This window comes from Leptopilina boulardi, unplaced genomic scaffold, assembly GCF_019393585.1.
Source record: "Leptopilina boulardi isolate dan_hultmark-lab unplaced genomic scaffold, ZJU_Lbou_2.1 LbouV2_155, whole genome shotgun sequence".
Taxonomy (NCBI): Eukaryota; Metazoa; Arthropoda; class Insecta; order Hymenoptera; family Figitidae; genus Leptopilina; species Leptopilina boulardi.
Window position 1 is genome coordinate 261,343 of NW_026137702.1, and position 20,711 is coordinate 282,053.

General features: G+C 22.9%; 3 protein-coding genes across 3 annotated transcripts; all 3 read left to right on the forward strand.

Annotated features, from left to right (window-relative positions):
• Positions 1–6,721: 6,721 nt before the first annotated feature.
• On the forward strand, positions 6,722–8,608 carry LOC127276924 (homeobox protein Hox-A3-like). Its single transcript, XM_051297677.1, has 2 exons — positions 6,722–7,214; positions 7,915–8,608. Exons 1-2 carry the CDS (start codon positions 6,794–6,796, stop codon positions 8,601–8,603), a joined length of 1,110 nt encoding a protein of 369 aa, XP_051153634.1. The 5' UTR covers positions 6,722–6,793; the 3' UTR covers positions 8,604–8,608.
• A 3,505-nt stretch (positions 8,609–12,113) lies between these two features.
• Positions 12,114–14,190, forward strand: LOC127276925 (homeobox protein rough-like). Its single transcript, XM_051297678.1, has 2 exons — positions 12,114–12,569; positions 12,730–14,190. Exons 1-2 carry the CDS (start codon positions 12,353–12,355, stop codon positions 13,452–13,454), a joined length of 942 nt encoding a protein of 313 aa, XP_051153635.1. The 5' UTR covers positions 12,114–12,352; the 3' UTR covers positions 13,455–14,190.
• A 1,086-nt stretch (positions 14,191–15,276) lies between these two features.
• Positions 15,277–20,009, forward strand: LOC127276921 (putative mediator of RNA polymerase II transcription subunit 26). Its single transcript, XM_051297670.1, has 2 exons — positions 15,277–15,889; positions 18,116–20,009. Exons 1-2 carry the CDS (start codon positions 15,544–15,546, stop codon positions 19,819–19,821), a joined length of 2,052 nt encoding a protein of 683 aa, XP_051153627.1. The 5' UTR covers positions 15,277–15,543; the 3' UTR covers positions 19,822–20,009.
• Positions 20,010–20,711: the final 702 nt, after the last annotated feature.

Here is a 20,711-nt window from a genome sequence, read left to right on the forward strand (position 1 = left end):
AAAAATTTCAGTAAATTAAATAAAAAGTTTATTAGTATATTATTGAAATTTTAGTAAAAATATTTTGCAATTCAGAGAAAACGTGCATTAAAAATGTAAAAAAAAAAAAAAAAAAAAAAAATATTGATAAAAAAAGTGATGGATTTCTGAAAATATATATTTCAATCTTTAGATAAATTTATTTAATTCAAATAATCGGTTACTTGATTATTATGAAATAAATATTTACTTGAACTAAATAATGTTTCCCATACTTGGAAAGATTACCCGGAAAGTGCCACCTGGAGGTTCTATCAGAATTCCGCCGAAACTTCCAACGTAATTCCGTCGGAATTTCATCGGAGTTCCAAAGAATATCCGCCGGAACTTCCGACGGAATTAGGACTCTAAAAATTTTGAAAAAAAAAAATTAATCAGAATTCCGGCGGATATTGTTTGGAATTCCGACGGAATTACGTTGGAAGTTCCGGCGGAATTCTGATAGAATCTTCAGGGGGCACTTTCCGGGGAATCATTCCAAGTGGGTTATTTGACTCAATATTAATAATGTTTTCATTTCAAATACAAAAATTATTGGTTTAAATAAAGTTTATTTAATTTAAATGAAAAATTATTGGTTCAAATAAAGTTTATTTAATTTAAATGAAAATTTATTCAATCCAAGTAAATATTTAGTTTTAGTTTAAAGTTTCCAGCTTCATCGCGCTGTTTAAATTGAACGCAAAAAAGCAACGAAAATTTTTTCAAAACAAATTTTCTATAATATTTTGTACAGAAAAATGTTTTATTATTTGAAACAAATATAATATATATATATATATATATTTAACTTAAATAAACGTATATATTTATGTCTAAGAGACTAATAATTTTTTTTTTTTATTTGACGTAATTAAATTTTTTTTTTATTTGAATCAAATAAAATTTATTTGTCAACAAATAAATAGTACAATTTTTTTTTTTTATTAGTTTCAAATAAAAAAATAGTACTATTATAAATAATATTCAATAAAACTTTTTATAAATAAATAGCAGCACATTATATAAGAGAAACGGAGAAAAAGTTCCGCCATTTCATTAATTCCACAAGGAGTATATATATATATATATAAAAGAAAATAGCCATCACGATAGAAAATAAAAGAAGAGTGCGTAAGAATCGAAAAAAGGACCACGCGGAAGAAGAAATAAAAAAAAAAAGAATTGAAAGAAAACGAAAGAATAGAAAAAAAATAAGGAATAAAAAAGAGTAACAAAAAAAAGTAACAAAAAAAAATAAAAAGGAATAAGAAATTCGCGAGGAATGGGATGTTGGGCGTTAAAGATATATATAGAAAAGAGGATGATGTGGAAGAAAAGAGAGAGAGAGAGAGAGAGAGAGAGAGAGAGAGAGAGAGTCACGAGATGCTGTGGTGGATGTAAAAGGATGTGCGAGAAGGAGGAGGGTAGAAAAAAAGTGGTTTGAAGAGAGAATGGGGGTGGCGGCGATTGCGACGATTCTAGGGGCAATAGGGTGTGTTAGGGGGTAAAGTGGCACGCGGATCTCGGGAGCACGACGCAATCCCGAGGGCCGCTTTAAATGAGTCAGCGTTTTTATGCCCCGCGATATTGTCAAAGTGCAAACAGCGCCTGATAATATATCATCCGTTGTGCAAGCAGTACCACCCCCCCCCTTTTCTCTCATGGTCCAAATCCCTTCGTCAACTATACCATCCTCATTATTCTTTAATTTTTTGGTCCATAGGCCTATTTTTCAAATTGTAATTTGTTTTTATCTCAAAAATTTCCAAAATTTATATTCGTTTACTTTTTAACTTGGACCTAAAGCAATTTAGTTGAATTAGGAATATTTTTTCTTTGGAAAACTAAATATATATACATTTATGTAAAACCAAAATAACCGTACCAAAAAGAATTTTCATTATAAAATCAATATTTTAGTATATATATTTATTTTAAAAGAATATTTTTTTACAAGTACTATATAAGGAAAAATACAGTTACTACAAGAAAAAATTTACTAAAATACATTTACTATAAAAATAAATTTACTATAAGCAGAAATTTACTAAAAAAAAACATGTACCGTAAGAAAAATAAATTTACTACAAAAAAAAATTTACTGAATATATTTACAATATAGAATAAATTTATTATTAGGAAATATAAATTTAGCAGAAGAAAAAATTTACTAAAATACTTTTACTATAAGGAAAAATAAACTTACTACAAGAAAAAATTTACTAAAATACATTTACTATAAGCAGAAATTTACTAAAAAAAAAACATGTACTGTAAGAAAAATAAATTTACTACAAAAAAAAATTTACTGAATATATTTACAATATAGAATAAATTTATTATTAGGAAATATAAATTTACCAGAAGAAAAAATTTACTAAAATACTTTTACTATAAGGAAAAATAAACTTACTATAAGAAAAAATTTACTAAAATACATTTACTATAAGCAGAAATTTACTAAAATACTTTTACTATAAGGAAAAATAAATTTACTAAAAGGAAAATGTACTAAAATATAGAATAAATGTACTATAAGGAAAACTAAACTTACTACAAGAAAAAATTTACTAAAATACATTTACTATAAAATAAATTTACTATAAGCAGAAATTTACTTAAAAAAAACATGTACTATAAGAAACAAATTTACTACAAAAAAAATTTACTAAAATATATTTACTATAGAATAAATTTACTATAAGGAAAAATAAATGCACTATAAGAAAAAATAAATTTCCAATAAAGAAAAAAAATACAGTTTCTTTATTTTTGTTTTTAATCAAAATTTTGTCATCTTGAAAAGACGAATGCTAAGAACCATATTGTTAACCGCCATTTGTACATGTATACCCAATTCTGCAAAAGCCGCTTAAACCATGTGCCGCAGGTATGTCTAGGGGATACAGGTGCTGGCGCGACGCGACGCCAGTAACTTGTTTTATGACTGTTAATTCTAAGCCTCCATTATACATGTATAGAAATATTGTAGACATTGTATTTGCAAATGCAGTAAACATTGCGAATATACTTTTGTCTTTTCGTCAAAACTCTCCAATGTGTCCAGACTTTCCAGCTGAGAATATAACTTCAAGTCAGACACGCTCTGTTTTCTGTGTTCGAGAATATTATTCATCGCCAAAGATTCTGGCTCCTTCATTTTTTTTCATCTTCTTCTCGTCTCCTTTAGATAAAAATCTTTTCTCCTTTTGGTGTATTTAAAAATTTAAATTAGAATCAAGAACATAGAATTTTTTTGAAAAAAAATTATTATCCCTTTTTTGGTTTACCGTGTTGAATTTGAAAAATAAATAATAATCGAAATTGAACTTACTAATGAAAGATAGGACTATTAATAGTAAAAAAAAATTAAATACAGTAAAAAAAGCACTAATAATAGTTTTAAAAAAATTATAAAAGAGTAAAAAAGTACTAACATAAAAAAATAGTTAAAAAGTACCAAAAATTATACCAAAATAATAGTAAAAAAAATATAAAATAGTAAAAAAAGAACTTAGTAATAGTAAAAAATAAAAAATAGTACTGATAATAGTAAAAGTATTTGTAAAAATTAATAGTCAAAAATAGTATAAAGTACTAAATATAGTAGTAATAGTAGAATAAAATAGTACAAAAGTACTATAAATTGTACCAATTATAGTACAAAAGTAAAATAGTAAAAAGAATACTAATAATAGTATAAAATAAAAAATAGTAGTAATAGTAGTAAAAAAATAGTTAAAAGTACTAATAAAAGTAAAGCCATTTGTAGAAATAGTACTATAAATAGTAAAAAATAGTAATAAGAGTTCTACTAATAGTTAAATTACTGACTCACTTTTTGCTTCTCAATAAGTAAAATTCTACTAATTGTTAGTAACTTTTACTAACAATTACTAAAATTTAACTAATTCTAATGCAAAAAGTGAGTCACTAATTTAAATTAGTAAACATTTTTACTAATTCTGATTTAGAGAGTAGTAAAAAAAGTACTAAAAATTTGTATCAATAATAGTAAAAGAATAATAAAAGGTACTTATAATAGTAAAAATATTTGTAAAAATAGTACTATTAGGAGTAAAAACATAGTAAATACTAAAAATAGTTCTAATAATAATATTAAAATAGTAAAAAAGTAGTGAAAATTGTTCCAATAAATGTAAAAAAATATAAAATAGTACCTACTAATAGTAGTAAAAAATAAAAAATAGTACTACTAATAGTAAAAAGTACTAAAAATAGTATTAATAGTAATATGAAATAGTTAAAAAATACTATAAATAATTGTACCAATCGTAGGAAATAAATATAAAATAGTAAAAAAGTACTAAAAATTGTACAAATAATAGAAAAAAATATAAAATAGTAAAAAGAGCTAATAGCAGTAAAAAATAAAAAATAGTACTATTAATAGTAAAAATTACTAAAAATAGTAGTAATAGTAATATAAAATAGTAAAAAATACTATAAATTGTATACTAATTGTAGGAAAAAAATATAAAATAGTAAATATAGAATACTAATAATAATATAAAATAAAAAATTGTATCAATAATAGTAGAAATAGTAAAAAAGTACTAATAGTAGTAAAAATATTTGTAAAAATAGTACTATTAGTACTAAAAATAGTAAAAAGTACTAAAAATAGTTCTAGTAGTGATATAAAATAGTATAAAAGTACTAAAAATTGTACCAATAATAGTAAAAAATATAAAATAGTAAAAAGAGTACTAATAGTAGTAAAAAATAAAAAATAGTACTACTAATAGTAAAAAGTACTAAAAATAGTAATTATAGTAATATGAAATAGTTAAAAAATACTATAAATAATTGTACCAATCGTAGGAAAGAAATATAAAATAGTAAAAAAGTACTAAAAATTGTACTAATAATTGTAAAAAAATATAAAATAGTAAAAAGAGTACTAATATCAGTAAAAAATAAAAAATAGTACTACTAATAGTAAAAATTACTAAAAATAGTAGTAATAGTAATATAAAATAGTAAAAAAATACTATAAATTGTATACCAATTGTAGGAAAAAAATATAAAATAGTAAATATAGAATACTAATAATAATATAAAATAAAAAATTGTATCAATAATAGTAAAAATAGTAAAAAAGTACTAATAGTAGTAAAAATAGTACTATTAGGAGTAAAAACATAGTAAAAAGTACTAAAAATAGTTTTAATAATTATATTAAAATAGTAAAAAAGTAGTAAAAATTGTACCAATAAATGTAAAAAAAATAGTTCTAATAATAGTAAAAAATAAAAAATAGTACAACAAATAGGCAAATACCTCAAAGTCAAGAAAACCCCCCCCAAAAAAAACCGCTATTGTATATTTTGTTTACAAATTATTATATATTTTTTTTTTTTTGTTTTTGCATTGAAAATTGCTTTTTAATGTCATGTGTATCGCATTGCAGAAGTTAATTGTTTGATGGTTTCTCCATTTCAAATAAGCCTTTTTCGTGCATTTTGGTTTAATGATCCAAAGTTTGGCACGAGGCAGACTGATGAGATTATGTGTGTAGATAAATATACGTATATATGTATATACGAACATCTTTGAAGAATCTTGATTTTTAAAAAATTTAATTTTGCCACAATATAATACAATGTTGGTTTCAAATCATGACCCTCATTTACAGCTGAAAAATGCAGTTGTGCGATGCCAAAAATCGATGTCTCAGCAAAAGCATAAAGTTAACTATATATTTTTGTGAAAATTAATGAGTTTTTCTATATATAATCAAAAGACCACGAGCCAAAATCTATAACATAAAATAACTTTTTTTTTTTTTTTTTTGCTAATAGTGCCTATTATAATACAGTTTTTTTTTAAATGAAAATATGATTTATTGTTTCGAAGTTAATGTCGAAAATGTATGTGAATTTTTTTTTTTTTTTGATATTCTATTGCGCAATGTGAAAAAATTGATTAACTATTTTTTTTGAGGCTTTTTAAATCCAAAAGTAAAAATAATTATATTTTAAAATTATTTCTTATTGTTAATTATTTTAATTATTTAATCAGATCGGAAAATTAATTTTTGTTGAAAGAATTTAATTTTGCTTAAAATAAATAATTTGAAATAATCAAAAAATTTTATTTTATAGAAAATAGAAGGGAAAAAAAAAATATTTGATGCCAAATATCACTGACTAACTTTGACGCAACCAAAATGAAATATTAATATATATATATATATATATATAGAAAATTTCGATACAATCGCGCAGAGATATACATTAAAATTTCGAAAACTTTTTTTTCTTGATACAATATGAGCATTCCGATAAGTTAAAGTTAAATTTTTTTTTTTTTTTTTTTTTTAACCATAATGAGGACATTAAGTTTACATTAAGTCAAAAAGTAATAATTTTGTCATTTAATTTTAAACTTTCCAATGTCTTTAAAGTCAGTCGTATAACTTGCATTGGATTGATAAGTTCCTCGTCTTCAACAAGTGATTTTATATATTCAATGACAATTGACTGTTTCAAAAAAAAAAAAAAAAAAAAAGTTTTTTCACCTGTAAATTTAAAATAGTTACAATTATTAACTAATATTATAAATGAATAACAACTAAATAAAAAACAGAAATATTTTATTATAAAAAAATAAATATCCAACTTTGGAATATAAAAAAAAAAAAAAAAAAATTGAAGTGAAATTTTAATAATAAAAAGTGAACGAGAATTTAAAAAATTTAGAATAGTGTATGTGAATAAAAAAGAAAATAATTTTTAAAATTTTCAAAATGTCAATTAACAATGAAGGAGTGATAAGGGAAGTAAATATTACAAATTCAACTTCCGTTATATCGCAAATGAATAATAATACCGATGAAAATAATCAAAAGGAAAAAGCTGCAATATCCCTTATGGAATTGGGCCATACAAATAATGTTAATCAAAATTTATTACGTAATTCAGTGGTTCATTCAATACATCCATCCTCACCTGTAAGTGATAATTCAAGAGCATCATCTAACAGTTGGTCTGAATATCAAAATTATGGACAAAATGAAAAAGTCATTAATTTTAATGAACAAATTGTTAATTCCTGGGAAATGAAAGCTGATCAAAATATGAATATGAATAAAAATGATTCTGAAATAATAAAAGCTGAAAATTCATTTTCAACTGAAAATAATACAACATATGAAATTCAAGGCTCAGGTATTGTGAAATTTTTTTTTTTTTATTTTTTGCAATTTTTATTTTCAAGCAAAATAGACAAAAAAAATATAAAGAAATTAGAGAATAATTGAGAAAAGAAAAAAAAACTGAACATAAACGAATAAAATAAATTTTAAAAAAAATTAATTAATTACAAATTGTTAAAATTAGTTTACATATGTTAATAGGGTAATAATTATAATAATTAAATTATAGTAATTAAATTATAAAAATTAAAATATAATAATAATTATATTATAATAAATAAAAAATAATAATTAAATTATAATTATTTAATTATTGGTCTATAATCATTAATTATAATAATTATTTTAATTCTAATTGTAATCATTATTAAATACTGTAATTATTACATTTATAAAGAAATTTCATTGAATTTAATCGAAAAAATATAATTGAAAAAAATTTATTTGAAATAATCGATTTTATCCAAATATTTTTTTTTTCCATTAAACAATTATTATATGAAGTCAATTAATTGTTATATTTATCTCAAATACAAAAAATATTTGTTCAAATACAAATTTTACAAAATTAAAATTATTTGCTTCAAGTAAATATTTATTTGATTAAAAAATTAATTGTTTATTTGAATAAAATAAATTTTTTTCCAATGAAATAACAAATAAATTAAAATTAAATAAATAATAATAAATGAAAAAAAAAATATGTTTTACAGATATACAGAAGAAACAAGGAAAAAGTAAACGATCAAGAACAGCCTATACAAGTGGACAATTAATTGAATTGGAAAAAGAATTTCATCACGCACGTTATTTGCATCGTGCACGAAGAATTGAATTGGCAACATCATTGAGTTTATCTGAACGACAAATAAAAATTTGGTTTCAAAATCGTCGTATGAAATATAAAAAGGAACAAATCAATAAAACAACTAATAATGGAACATTTATCAAGGAATCATTTATTGAAACAACGGGACAACAACAAATTAATACAAAAATAATTCCCAATATATCGTCAATGAGACGTAATTATACAAATTCAACAAATCAATATGGCTATCCAACGTGTTATACAATTGGTAATACAACGGGAAAAATTGAAAATTCTGAACAAACAATAAATAATTTTAAGGACAATAATGAACATTACAGTGGAAATGGTGGTAATAATGGATTGGATTCATCTGTTTATCAAATTTCACAAAATGATTATTATGATATAACAAGTGTTAGGGATAATTATTTTTCACAACAACAAGTATGGCAACATCATCCAAGTCAATATACAACATATCAACATCAACAATATCCATCATATCAACATTATCAACTTTCGCAAGATGTGGGAAAATATTGTTATGAATTACAAACGGAAAATTGTAATGATTTAACGGTTTTATAAAAAAAAAAATTTATGTTAATAATTTCTGCTAAATATTTAGCAAAAACAAATTGCTAACTATTTAGCAACAATAACAAATTGCTAAATATTTAGCAAAAATTGTAAATTATTATATTAAATTTAAATTGTTTTTTTTTTTTAAAGAAAATTATATATTATATAGAAAATTTGGAAATTACATAATAATATTAATAATTTTTATAATTTTTTGCCAAATTCGACCTAAATTGTTTTTTTTTAATGAAAATTGAGAAATTAGATAATAATGTTAATAATTTTTATAATTTTTTGCCAAATTCGACCTTAATTTGTTTTTTTAAATGAAAATTTAGATAATAATGTTAATAATTTATCATTTTTGCGAAATTAAACCCAATTTGTTCTTTTTTTTTTAAATTTTTGAGTCTAGAATAATTTTATTTATAATTTTTGATAAATTCGACATAAAATTGTTTTCGAATTAAATTTTACAAATATTAAGAGTATATTTTAAATTTTATATTTTCAAAATATATATAAATATATATATATATATATATATATATATATATATATATATATATATATATTGTAAAGTATAACCTCTTAAATAATTTTTAAAATAATTTAATAGATAAACAATTTATTTACTTTGCAAATCGCAAAGTATTATTTTTCAAATTGTTTATATATTACAAGAAAAATTGTATTATTAAATTAAAAAATATATATTACTTTGCTAAAATTTAATATTAATTAATAAAAAATAAAATAAATAAGTAAATAATAACGTAAATAAATAAATAATAAAAAATAATAAAAATAATAAATAATAAAAATAATAAATAAAAAAATAAATGAATAACAAAATAATATAAATAGAAAATTTGGAAATTATTATTAGAAACAGTTAACTATTTATAATAGTTAATTAATTATTTTACAAAATTATAATTATTATAAAAACGAACATTTTATTGTTAAATATTTATTTATGCTTGTATAGTTATTTAATATTGTAAGCAACAATAAGCCACATAATTGAAAAAAGCTTTTTTTGATTAATTAATTAATAATAATTAATTGATAATTATTTTTATTATTAATGAAAAAAAAAATTACCTAATTTTTACGAATAAATATAATTTTTAGCATCGAATGTTTCTAATTTAAAATTATTTCTAAATTAAATTATTCTATGTAACAAATTTTTGTACTATTCGTCATGATTTTTATTAAAACATTTTATTTATTAATTTCTACATATATTGAAAATATTCCATAATAAATTATAAAAAAAAATATAAATAAACTCTTCTTTTTTAATATATATAATCGTTTAAAAATCCACGTATACTCATTTTTTTTTTTTGAGTATATATTTCTTTTTCGTCATAAAAAATTAGTGACACACACATCAATTTGTAAATGTGTTTTTTCTCTATTTTTTCAATTAGTGAACTTCTTAATGACTAAATATATTGTTGTGTCATAAGGGAAAAATAGTTTTTAAGTTTTGAACATTTTTAATGATATGTAATTTTCACTATATTGGAAATTAGAGTGAAAATTTTTCTTTTCTGATAAGTCATTTTTGTTTCACAATTAGTTATAAGAGAAAAAAAAGATCAAATATAGATAAGATTAATGCTCAAAAAAAAAATGTAAATTTAATAAAAAACAAAATAATTACTTAAAATGTTCCTTTTTTTAAAAATCCTTTCTGTAGCAAATAAATAATTATTTAACGTATATAGCAAAAAATATTATAAAAAAAAAGAATATGAAAGAAAGATAAAATTAATCCGAAAAAAAAACAAAAATGTAAATCAGAAAATATTTAAAAAGAAATTAAAATTCTTTTTAAATCCTTTTGTTTATCAAATATTTATCAATTTTTCTTTTTTGAAAAATATATATATATTTATATATATATATATATATTGAGATGAAAGATTTCTTATCCAAAAGTCTCTGTCAATTTGGTGTGAGAAAAAGGTGAAAAATATACAAAAGAGAGAAAAACGGGACAAAAAACAGAAAGTCGATAAAATATATAAAAGAAAAGTGCGGGAATAAAGCAAAAGAAAGGTCCAGTTTAGTTGAGAGATGCAAAAGGATGAGATTGATTATCCTTTTCCTGTCGGTTTGATTTCTAGTCTTTTCCATTATTCCTCCCTGTAATTTTGTTTTTTATTTCTTTTTTCTTCTTTTATTATTTTTCTTTTTTCTAATTTTTTCTTTCATTTTTATTTTTCTTTTTTTTTTTTTTTTTTTTTCTTTTTTTTTTTTTTCTTTTTAGTATAAATATATTCTCATCACAGCTCTCTCACGATTTTTGCGATTTCCTTCTGATATCTCTCCTTTTTCAAGAAAGAAAAAGAGAGACACAGAGAGAGAGAGAGAGAGAAAGAGAGCTGTCTGCAAGCTCATCCGATTTTTCTGAATCTCACCCTTCATTCGTAGGGGTTGAAATTCACCCTTCTTTCGATTTCCCCTTTTTCTGCAGCGTTTTTTTTTTTTTTTTTTTTTTTTAGACGCAAAAATCGTCGAGGAAGCGCAAAAAAAAAAAAAATGCGAAAATGGAAAAAAAAAACTTGTTTTCTTCAGCGTTAATTCCTTTCTTGCAATCAACTTTTTCTGCTGGTGGAAAAAAAAAATATAAATTTTTATATATAATCGGTTTCTGTTTAGGGGAGATAAAAATTAATTTATGAAAACAAGAATTGAAAATATCTGTTATTTCAAAAAAATTCCTTTTTTGCCATTTTTTATAGCCAAAGACAAAAAAAAAAAGGGTAAAAAGAAAACAATTTTTGAAACAAAAAAAATAGAAATAAAAAATAGAAACAAAAAAAAATAGAAATAAATTTAAATAAATTGAAAAATATAAAATTTTCTGCCTTGGATTTATAATGTCTGAAAAATCAACTTTAATGAGCATATTTGGCGCCTGTCTAATGAATAACTATTTTCGCAGCTTGGGGTCCTTGTCTGCCAAAGAAATTTCAGCTACCTTATAATTCTCCCCCCCCTCTCTCTCTCTCTCTCTCTCTCTCTCTCTCTCTAGACGCCACTTTGTTCTCCATGTTTAACAATAACTGTGACAATATACAAAAATAAATGATAAATAATAAATAATTTTTTATATTTTATGCAATATTTCAATATTTAATTTGAAATATCTCGCAATTTAAAAAATTACAAGTACAGCAAAAAAAAATATATATATATATATTTTTAAACAATTTTTTTCTCAATAAATAAAAAAATAAATAAAAAAATGAAAATTTCACTTATTTGTAATTTTTTGTTTTTTATTATTTCAAAAATTTAAAATTATTCTTGAATGGGCTGGGCCATAGATGAAGATAATGACTTCATTAGGCAAATGGTAATTTTCTATTGGTAAAAGGGAAAAATGGGATGTTACTAGAAATTTTGCTAAGCATTTTCTCACTTTGTAATTTGCTTAAAGATAGAAAATTATTTTTAGTGGGGAGGAGACTATAAAAGGCATGGATTTTCTTCCAAATAACATCACTACACTGAAAAGTTTTGTTCACTTCATTTGTGAAAACTTGTAATTTTTATTTTTCATTATAACAAAACAAATTTTCAAAGTATTTGAAAATTATTTTTTTTTTTTACTCAACTTTTTACTATTTTTGAATTCAAGTGTTGAAGCATTTTTTGGTGCAAAAATATATTTCAAGTGGTTAAAACAGTTTTTTTTTTTTGGAAAAATTTACTATCGAAATATAGAAAAAATGGCATTCAACGATATGAGATACCGTTCATTTTCCTCTTCATCGAATGAAGAGAATTTAATTTGCAATTCTGCAACTGATGGTGGAATTTTACCGCCAACACCACCGCACGATTATCAAGAATTTGGAAATTCAAGATTTGTACCGGTCATCAATTATTGTCCAGTGAATCAACGTTCTCTCGTCAATGTTTCACCAAAAGTTTCAATTTCAAAAGGTTTGTATATTTATTTAATTGTATTTATATATATTTACCGAAAAATTATCAAATTTTTGAAAAATATTTTTCTTTTCAATAGAGAAAATATATTTATCCAAATTTTTCCCTATAAATAAATTTGGAAATTTAATTTTCTTTTTTTTTTTTTTGTTAACAGAATCAAAAACTGAAGGAAGAAAAAAACGTCCAAGAACTGCATTTACAAGCGAGCAATTAATTCAATTAGAACGTGAATTTGCAACATCTCACTATATTCATCGTACACGTCGTATTGAATTGGCAAGAAATTTGGATTTATCTGAGCGTCAAATTAAAATTTGGTTTCAAAATCGTCGTATGAAATTGAAAAAAGAAACAAAAAGTGAAATTATTGTTGCTGATAAAAAATGTATTCGCAATACAATAATGGAGAATTCAAGGCAATTAATACCAAATGTACAAATGTCAAGAGGTGAATTAACAAATATCAATAATAATAATCAATTAATGGAATCAACATCGTGGCCAACAAATCATGGAAATTCAATAGATAGAAAAATTTCTGTTATTATACCACAATCAAAATTCAATCACAAATATATGAATGAAAATAATTATCAACAAGATTATTTTCCAATACATCATGATGTTATGGGAAATTTACGTTATCAACAATCGCAAGTTTATCAACCAGTTCAACATGATTTTTTTGAGGTAAATGATTCAATTAACAATTGTCGTTATCAACAATCGCCGGTTTGTCAAAATAATAATAATAATAATAATCAACATCAATATTTGTCATATGCACCAATTCAATATGAAGATTATTCATTTGCCAATGAATTGGGAAAATATGTTGATTTTCAAAATGAAAATTGTTCAAATTTTACTGAACTTTAAAAAAAAAAAAAAAATTTGTTGAAACATTCAAAAAAAAATTATTGAAATAATTTGTAATTTTTTTTTTTCTTTTCTGTGTAGTAATTATTTTTTTTGTCTCTAGTCAAAATATAGATTTAGTTTTTTTTTTTTTGTAAAATTGATTGTACATATATTTTTAAAAAGTTAACTTGTTTTTTTTAAAATTGCGATCGTATAGTTTTTACTGATAGTTTCATTTTAGGATTTTGTATATAAATAATGTATTTAAAAATTAGAAGTTATAAAAATTATATGTAAAAACTAAATAATTTAAAAAATAAGAAAATGTATTTTAATTGAAAAATGAATTTAAAAATTAATCTAATTTTAGTAAATTATAATTATATATATTAATATTAATATAATTTATATATAGTAAGAAATTATTTCTTTGTACAAATTTTTTATTTTCAAAATTTTATTTGAAAAGTAGATTTAAATAAAAATATTGTTAACCACGCTTATTCGAATATTTTTAGAATTTTTCTGTTGTATATATATATATAATGTAAAAAAAAAGTAAATTAATTTTCGTATATTTTTTTTTTTTAATGTATTGTCGTTGTACGAAATTGTAATATGCGAAAACTTAAATTTAAGTATAATTTCAATATTTAAATATATTTATATATAAGAATAAATTAATAGAATTTAAGAATTATTGGCTTGTGTATCTGGAATATAAATGTTTAATAAAATTTTGTACTCTTTTATATATATTAATTTCTTTCTTTCTCGCTTTGCCTTCACAATTTTTTTAATTATTTTATAATGTAGAAATTTTAATAAATTATTATTCTACAAATGATTATAATATTATTTTCTTTTAAAAATAAAAAATTTTTTCTTTTTCACAAAAGAGTAGAAATTTTAATTTTCGAAAAAATATGTAATTTAATTTTGAAACTTAAAATTATTCACTCAATTTTTAATATAATTTAAAATTTCCAAAAAAAAGTTGTATTTTTCATAACATTTTTTAAATGTCATTTTTATTGAAACCAATTGATTATTGTAAAAATAATCCTTTTTTCGACACCTTGTATTTATTTATATACATTTTTTTTTTTTAATTAAATTTCTTTTGAGAAATCTAATAAATTTTTTTTTTTTTTAATGAAAAATGTAAGTTATGTTGCGCTGTAAATTATTTTTAAAGAAATTTTTGAAAACTATAAAAATAGTTACACGGAAAAAATCTTTATGTGGAACAGTGATGTTTCTCTAGAATAGCGAAAATTTTCTCTGTTTTAGTGAAATATATCGCTGTTCCAAGTGAAGATTTTTTTCCATCTACAATAAGATATTATTTAATTTTTGTATTATTAATTAAAAAATATTAAAAATATTAAAAATATTAAAAATATTAATAATATAAATAATATAGAAAATATTAATAAATATTAAAAATGTTAATAATATCAAAAGTATCAATAAAAAAAATTAAATTAAAAAGAAAAATTTTAAATACCAAAATAATATTATTGAGAAACTAAGAAGGAAAAATAGTGACGAAAAATATGTGATATTAGAAAAATCCCACCAGTACCAAATTTAACCCCTCTTCTTGCAATAATTTTGAGAAGAGGTGCAAAGACGAATAAGATAATTATCATTCACCAAAAGTCAAAATCAATGACTCCTGATTGGCTCAACAGGTGAGTGGGATGGTACCAACCCCTGTGGTTACATGCAATTACACCTGTACTGGTCTAAAGGGGGCCCAAATCAATATTGGTGGGGGGTAAGGGTATAAGAACCTGCAATTTTTCAAATTTCATTACTTTACTGAAAAGTTTTGCACTATCAAGTATATTCGGATATACTTGTTGCTCGCTATTACTTTTGTTTTTGACTTTTTCTTTGGTGATCTCGCCAATTGACTTTTAACTCTTGTCTTCAAGTGTTAAATTATCCCTTGTGTGTGTGTGTATGTGTGTTTGTATATAACACTCTTGTGAAATTTTTGTGAAAATTTTCGTGAAATTTCTTTCAAACTGTTTTGTGTTCAGTTTCCAATTTTTTCGAGTGATTAAACTCCAAAATCATTTTATTTGGAAAAAAAAAAATGGCCTTCAATAACAGTGATCAGGGATATCATTCTCTACCTTCTTCTTTGTCATCATCACCAATACAACCAACATCATCAGGGGCATTATCTTCTGAAAAAATGCCCTTGTATCATAGGGATGTGATATATAATTCGCAGCCTTCTTCTTCAACACCATCACCAACATCATCGAATGAACAATTTCATTTTGTTCAAGCAGTTTTGCCGCCACCTCAGAATTATCAATTTTATGATAATTTAATAATTGAACCTGAGAGCAGAAATTATTCAAATAAACGACGTTACGTGAGGAATGCTGTACCAAGATGTGTCACCAATAATAATCGTCCATCAAATGCAAATGGTATGTATTTATTCTTTTTATATTTATTTTTTTCATATTTGTTGCTATTTCAAAAAAAAAAATAAAATAAAAATAAATTTGTTTTCTCTTCATTCTATTTTTTTGGTAATAATTTAAAATGAAAAAATTGTTTCAAAAATTGGATAGTACTGAAAAAATTCCCTTTTTTCTGAGATTTTGTAGAGTGATTTTGGATTTTTGATTTTCTACATGAATTCGTTAAATTATTTATTATCTTGGATTAAATTTAACTTTGAAAATTTGAAATTTTCAAGCATTTTCTGAATTTTCTTTTTGGTACAAAAAAAAATTTTCTAACTAATTTCTTAATTAATTAATTTCATCCAAGGTTCTCGAGAAATTTTACTTTGTAAATTGAAAATTTTTGGCCATTTTTTGATTTTTTATTTGGGTACAAAAAATTTTCAAAAACTAATTTCATCTCAATTTCTTGAAAAAAGCCTTGAAAATTGAAAATTTTGGGACATTTTTTTGATTCTTTATTTTGGTACAAAAAATTTCCTATCTAATTTCATCCCAAGTTCTCGAGAAAAGCCTTGAAAATTGAAAATTTTTGGTCATTTTTTGATTTTTTATTTGGGTACAAAAAATTTCCAAAAACTAATTTCATTTCAATTTCTTGAAAAAAGCCTTGAAAATTGAAAATTTTTGGTCATTTTTTGATTTTTTATTTGGGTACAAAAAATTTCCAAACTATTTTCATCCCAATTTTTTGAAAAAAGCCTTAAAAATAGAAAATTTTAAGAAATTTTTTAATTTTTTATTTGAGTACAAAAAATTTCCTACCTAATTTTATCCCAGTTTCTCGAGAAAAGTCTTGAAAATTGAAAATTTTAGGTCATTTTTTGATTTTTCATTTGGGTACAAAAAATTTCCAACCTAATTTCAACTACCACATTCTCCAGAAAAACTTTGAAAATTGAAAATTTTATGGCAATTTTTGATTTTGGTACAAAAAATTTCCTGATTAATTTCTTAACTAACTGATTAATTAATTTCATCCAAGGTTCTCGAGAAATTTTTGCTTTGTAAATTGAAAATTTTAGGCCATTATTTGATTTTTTATTTGGGTACAAAAAATTTCGAAAAACTAATTTCATCTTAATTTTTTTGAAAAAAGCCTTGAAAATTTAAAATTTTTGGTCATTTTTTGAATTTTTATTTGGGTTCAAAAAAATTTTCTAAATAATTTCATCCGTGATTTTCGAAAAAAATCTTCTTTATAATTAAAAATTGAAAATTTTTGAGGCATTTTTTAATTTTGGTATACAAAAACTTGTTTTACTTATTCAGCATATGCAATTTTTGAAATTTTCCTCAAGAATTTTCAATTTTGACTTTTTCAAAAAAATATCCACTTTTCAATGAGTTATCCGTGTTGTAATTTTAAGTGCATTAAGACACAAACAAAATTACGGGGCAAATTTCAAAAACACAGATAACTTATCGAAAAATAAATATTTTTAAAAAGTAAAAATGGGAAATTATTAAAAAAGAAATGGTCTTTTAAATGCATATCTTCAATATTAATAAAAAAAAAAAAATTTATACCGAAATAAAAAATCGAAAAATGCTCTAAAATTATCATTTATATTCAATTTTCAAAGTCAAATTTCTTGGGTATAGGGTCTGTTTATGGATTCGTGGTCAGCATAGAAAAAAAGAACTAAAAATCACCTTAAGCTATCAGAAAAATAAAAATGGTATTGTACCATAATAAAATATTTTGTAAAAAATTCGATTTAAAATTCTCTGTATATTAAAACAATGTGAAATACAATTTTAATTATTCTTTTTTTCCCTACATTTTATACCAAAAAAATAGATTTATGTAAAAAATTAGAAAAATATCAAAAACTTTTATGTGCATTTTTCTAATTTTCTTTTTTATGTTTTTAACATAAGAATTTTTATCAGTTGTATTTTCTGTAACATTATTTTTTATTTGTCAATTTAATGTAAAATAATTTCTATATTTGTCGAGTTAACATTTTGTATTTAATAAATAGACGCTTGGCTAAGAAGTAGAAGTGTAGCAAAAATTAAAAGTTGGAAGATGAGAGAAGGAAGAACACTTGTTACTTCTAATTCTTATTTTTCCACTTTTAATTTTAAGCTACACTTTTTTCTTTATAGCTGCTATCAAATTAAATACACGCTGTAAACTCAATTATACATTAACAAATATTTAACTGATATAAATAGTTCCAGATGAAAATAATATTGGAGAAAAAGAAAAACGTTTGAGGACATCGTTTACCAGCGACCAACTGATGAGAATGGAGAAGGAATTTGCCATTTCCCCATACCTATGTCGGGTGAAGAGAGTTGAGTTGTCAAGCAGTTTGGTTCTATCTGAGAATCAAATTAAAATTTGGTATCAAAATCGAAGGATGAAAGCGAAGATGCAGTCAACAGCTGCCAAACTAAAACATTCCATTCTAAAGCATAATTCTTGTAAATCTTCTCGTGCTTCCAAAATGATGGGAGGTGCTTGTCATTTGTCTCAGGGAAATGCTTTTGGCAATGTGATGTTTGTCAATGGTGTTCAGCAGCAATTTCAACAGCAGCAATTTCATCAGCCTCAATTTCAACAGCAGCAATTTCAACAGCCTCAACTTCAACAGCAGCAATTTCAACAGCCTCAACTTCAACAACATCAATTTCAACAGCAGCAACTACAACAGCCTCAATTTCAACAGCAGCAACTACAACATCCTCAATTTCAACAGCATCAATTTCAACAGCAGCAACTACAACATCCTCAACTTCAACAGCATCAATTTCAACAGCAGCAAATGAATTATTATCAGAATCAGAGTCAGAATAATCGTCAGCAGCAATATCAGCAACGTAAGATGAAGAAAATGTCTGCTGGCAAGCGAAATGTTTGTCAACAGTCTCAGCAAGTTCCTGTTGTGAATATTAAGTTTGCCAACGCTGTTCGCCAACAGCAACAACAAGTACAACAGCAACTGAAGAATAAGAACGCAGTTTACAACCAATGCGTTGCTGTACCTGTTGCTAATTATCACCATCAGCAAGTTCCTGTTGTAAATATGATGTTCCCCAATGCTGTTCAACAACAACAACAACAACAGCAAATGAAGAATAAGAACGTAGTTTACAACCAATACGTTTCTGTACCTGTTGCTAATTATCACCATCAGCAAGTACATATGACGTTTCCCGATGCTGTTCAACAACAACAACAACTGAATAATAAGAACGCAGTTTACAACCAATTTGTACCAACTGCTGATTCCTGTCAGCAAATTCCTGTTGCAAATATGATGTTTGACGATGCTGTTAAACAACAACAATTGGAGGATGTGAACCAATGCATTTCCAATGATGCATCCAATGTTAAGGATAAATCAATATTAAAGAAGGCAATTCATAAAATTTTGGTTGCTAAATGTGTAAAATCTCTGGAAAAATCATCTACCGATGATGTTCAACAACAACCAAAGGATGTGAACAATCAATGCGTTTCCAATGCTGCACCTATTGATGATTCTTATTTACCCAGTGCTGAATTTAATTTAATAATGGATGAGGATATTGTTGAAATTTTGGGTGCTGACAATATGACATCTTCTGCAAAATTATTTGTAGGTATGATTGCCGATGATTTTCAACAGAAGAAAATGGATCAATCGCCTGGAAATTCATCAAACTCTTTCAATAATCAGGAGCAAATTTCCCAATATCAGGATATAATTGAGATAATTAGTAATGATTCTCAATTATCTCCAACTTGTTCTGATGAAAATGGAATCAATGCCGATTGTATTCAACAACAAGTTAATTACAACTATTCAGGTGAGAATAGTTCAATCTGCAACAAGTTTATGAATTCAAAGAAAGAAGTTTTAGATGACATTCATGATTTTTTACATTTTAATTAATATAATTTTATCTGTTTACTTTACTATTAATAGTAACATATGTGCCATTATAGTTTTTAATTCTAGATATAGTATTTTTTTTATCTATAATTTTATAAATTAGATAAATAGGTTTTAAAATTTTTGGTTTAAAATTTTTTAGGCTATATTTTTATATTATAATTTGTATAAATGTAGTTAAGCTTTTATCACATCTATACCGGTAACATATACCATTATAGTTTTTACTTTTATATATAGAATTTTCTATATCTGTAAGTACAGACAAATTTTGTTTTCAAATTATCTGTAAGTACAGATAATTTTGTTTTTAAATTTTTGTTCCTAACTTTTTGAACATTCAAGTGATATATATATATAAGTAAAAAGTATATTTTTGTAATATAATTTGTATAAACATATTTTAGCATTATATACCAGTAACATATAGTATATAATTTTTACTTCGATATAGTATAGAATTTTCCTATATAATTTTTATAGATAGTTTTAAAATTTTGATTTGTAAATTTTTAAAAATTCAGGTGATATATACTATATAAGTAGAAAGTATATTTTTGTAATATAATTAGGATAAACATATTTTTTTACTATAATTATTATAATCATATTCAAACGTTTATCGTAATATTTAAGCTTTTATCATAACACTACCAATATAATTTTTACTTTTTTATATATATATTGAATTTTATATCTATAATTTATATAGATAATTTTGTTGTAAATTTTTTGTTTAGAAATGTTTAAACAATTAGTTGATATATAAAAATGTAAAAATTATATTTTTATTTTATAATTTGTATAAACATATTTTAGCTTTTATCATATATATATATATATATATATATACACCAGTAACATATACCGCATATATAGTTTTTACTTCT

Coding starts and splice junctions, on each gene's coding strand:
- LOC127276924 (XM_051297677.1), top strand. CDS start 6,794: ATGTCAATTAACAATGAAGGAGTGATAAGGGAAGTAAATATTACAAAT. Junction 7,215..7,914: donor ATATGAAATTCAAGGCTCAG/GTATTGTGAAAT, acceptor TATGTTTTACAG/ATATACAGAAGAAACAAGGA.
- LOC127276925 (XM_051297678.1), top strand. CDS start 12,353: ATGGCATTCAACGATATGAGATACCGTTCATTTTCCTCTTCATCGAAT. Junction 12,570..12,729: donor AAAAGTTTCAATTTCAAAAG/GTTTGTATATTT, acceptor TTTTGTTAACAG/AATCAAAAACTGAAGGAAGA.
- LOC127276921 (XM_051297670.1), top strand. CDS start 15,544: ATGGCCTTCAATAACAGTGATCAGGGATATCATTCTCTACCTTCTTCT. Junction 15,890..18,115: donor TCGTCCATCAAATGCAAATG/GTATGTATTTAT, acceptor TGATATAAATAG/TTCCAGATGAAAATAATATT.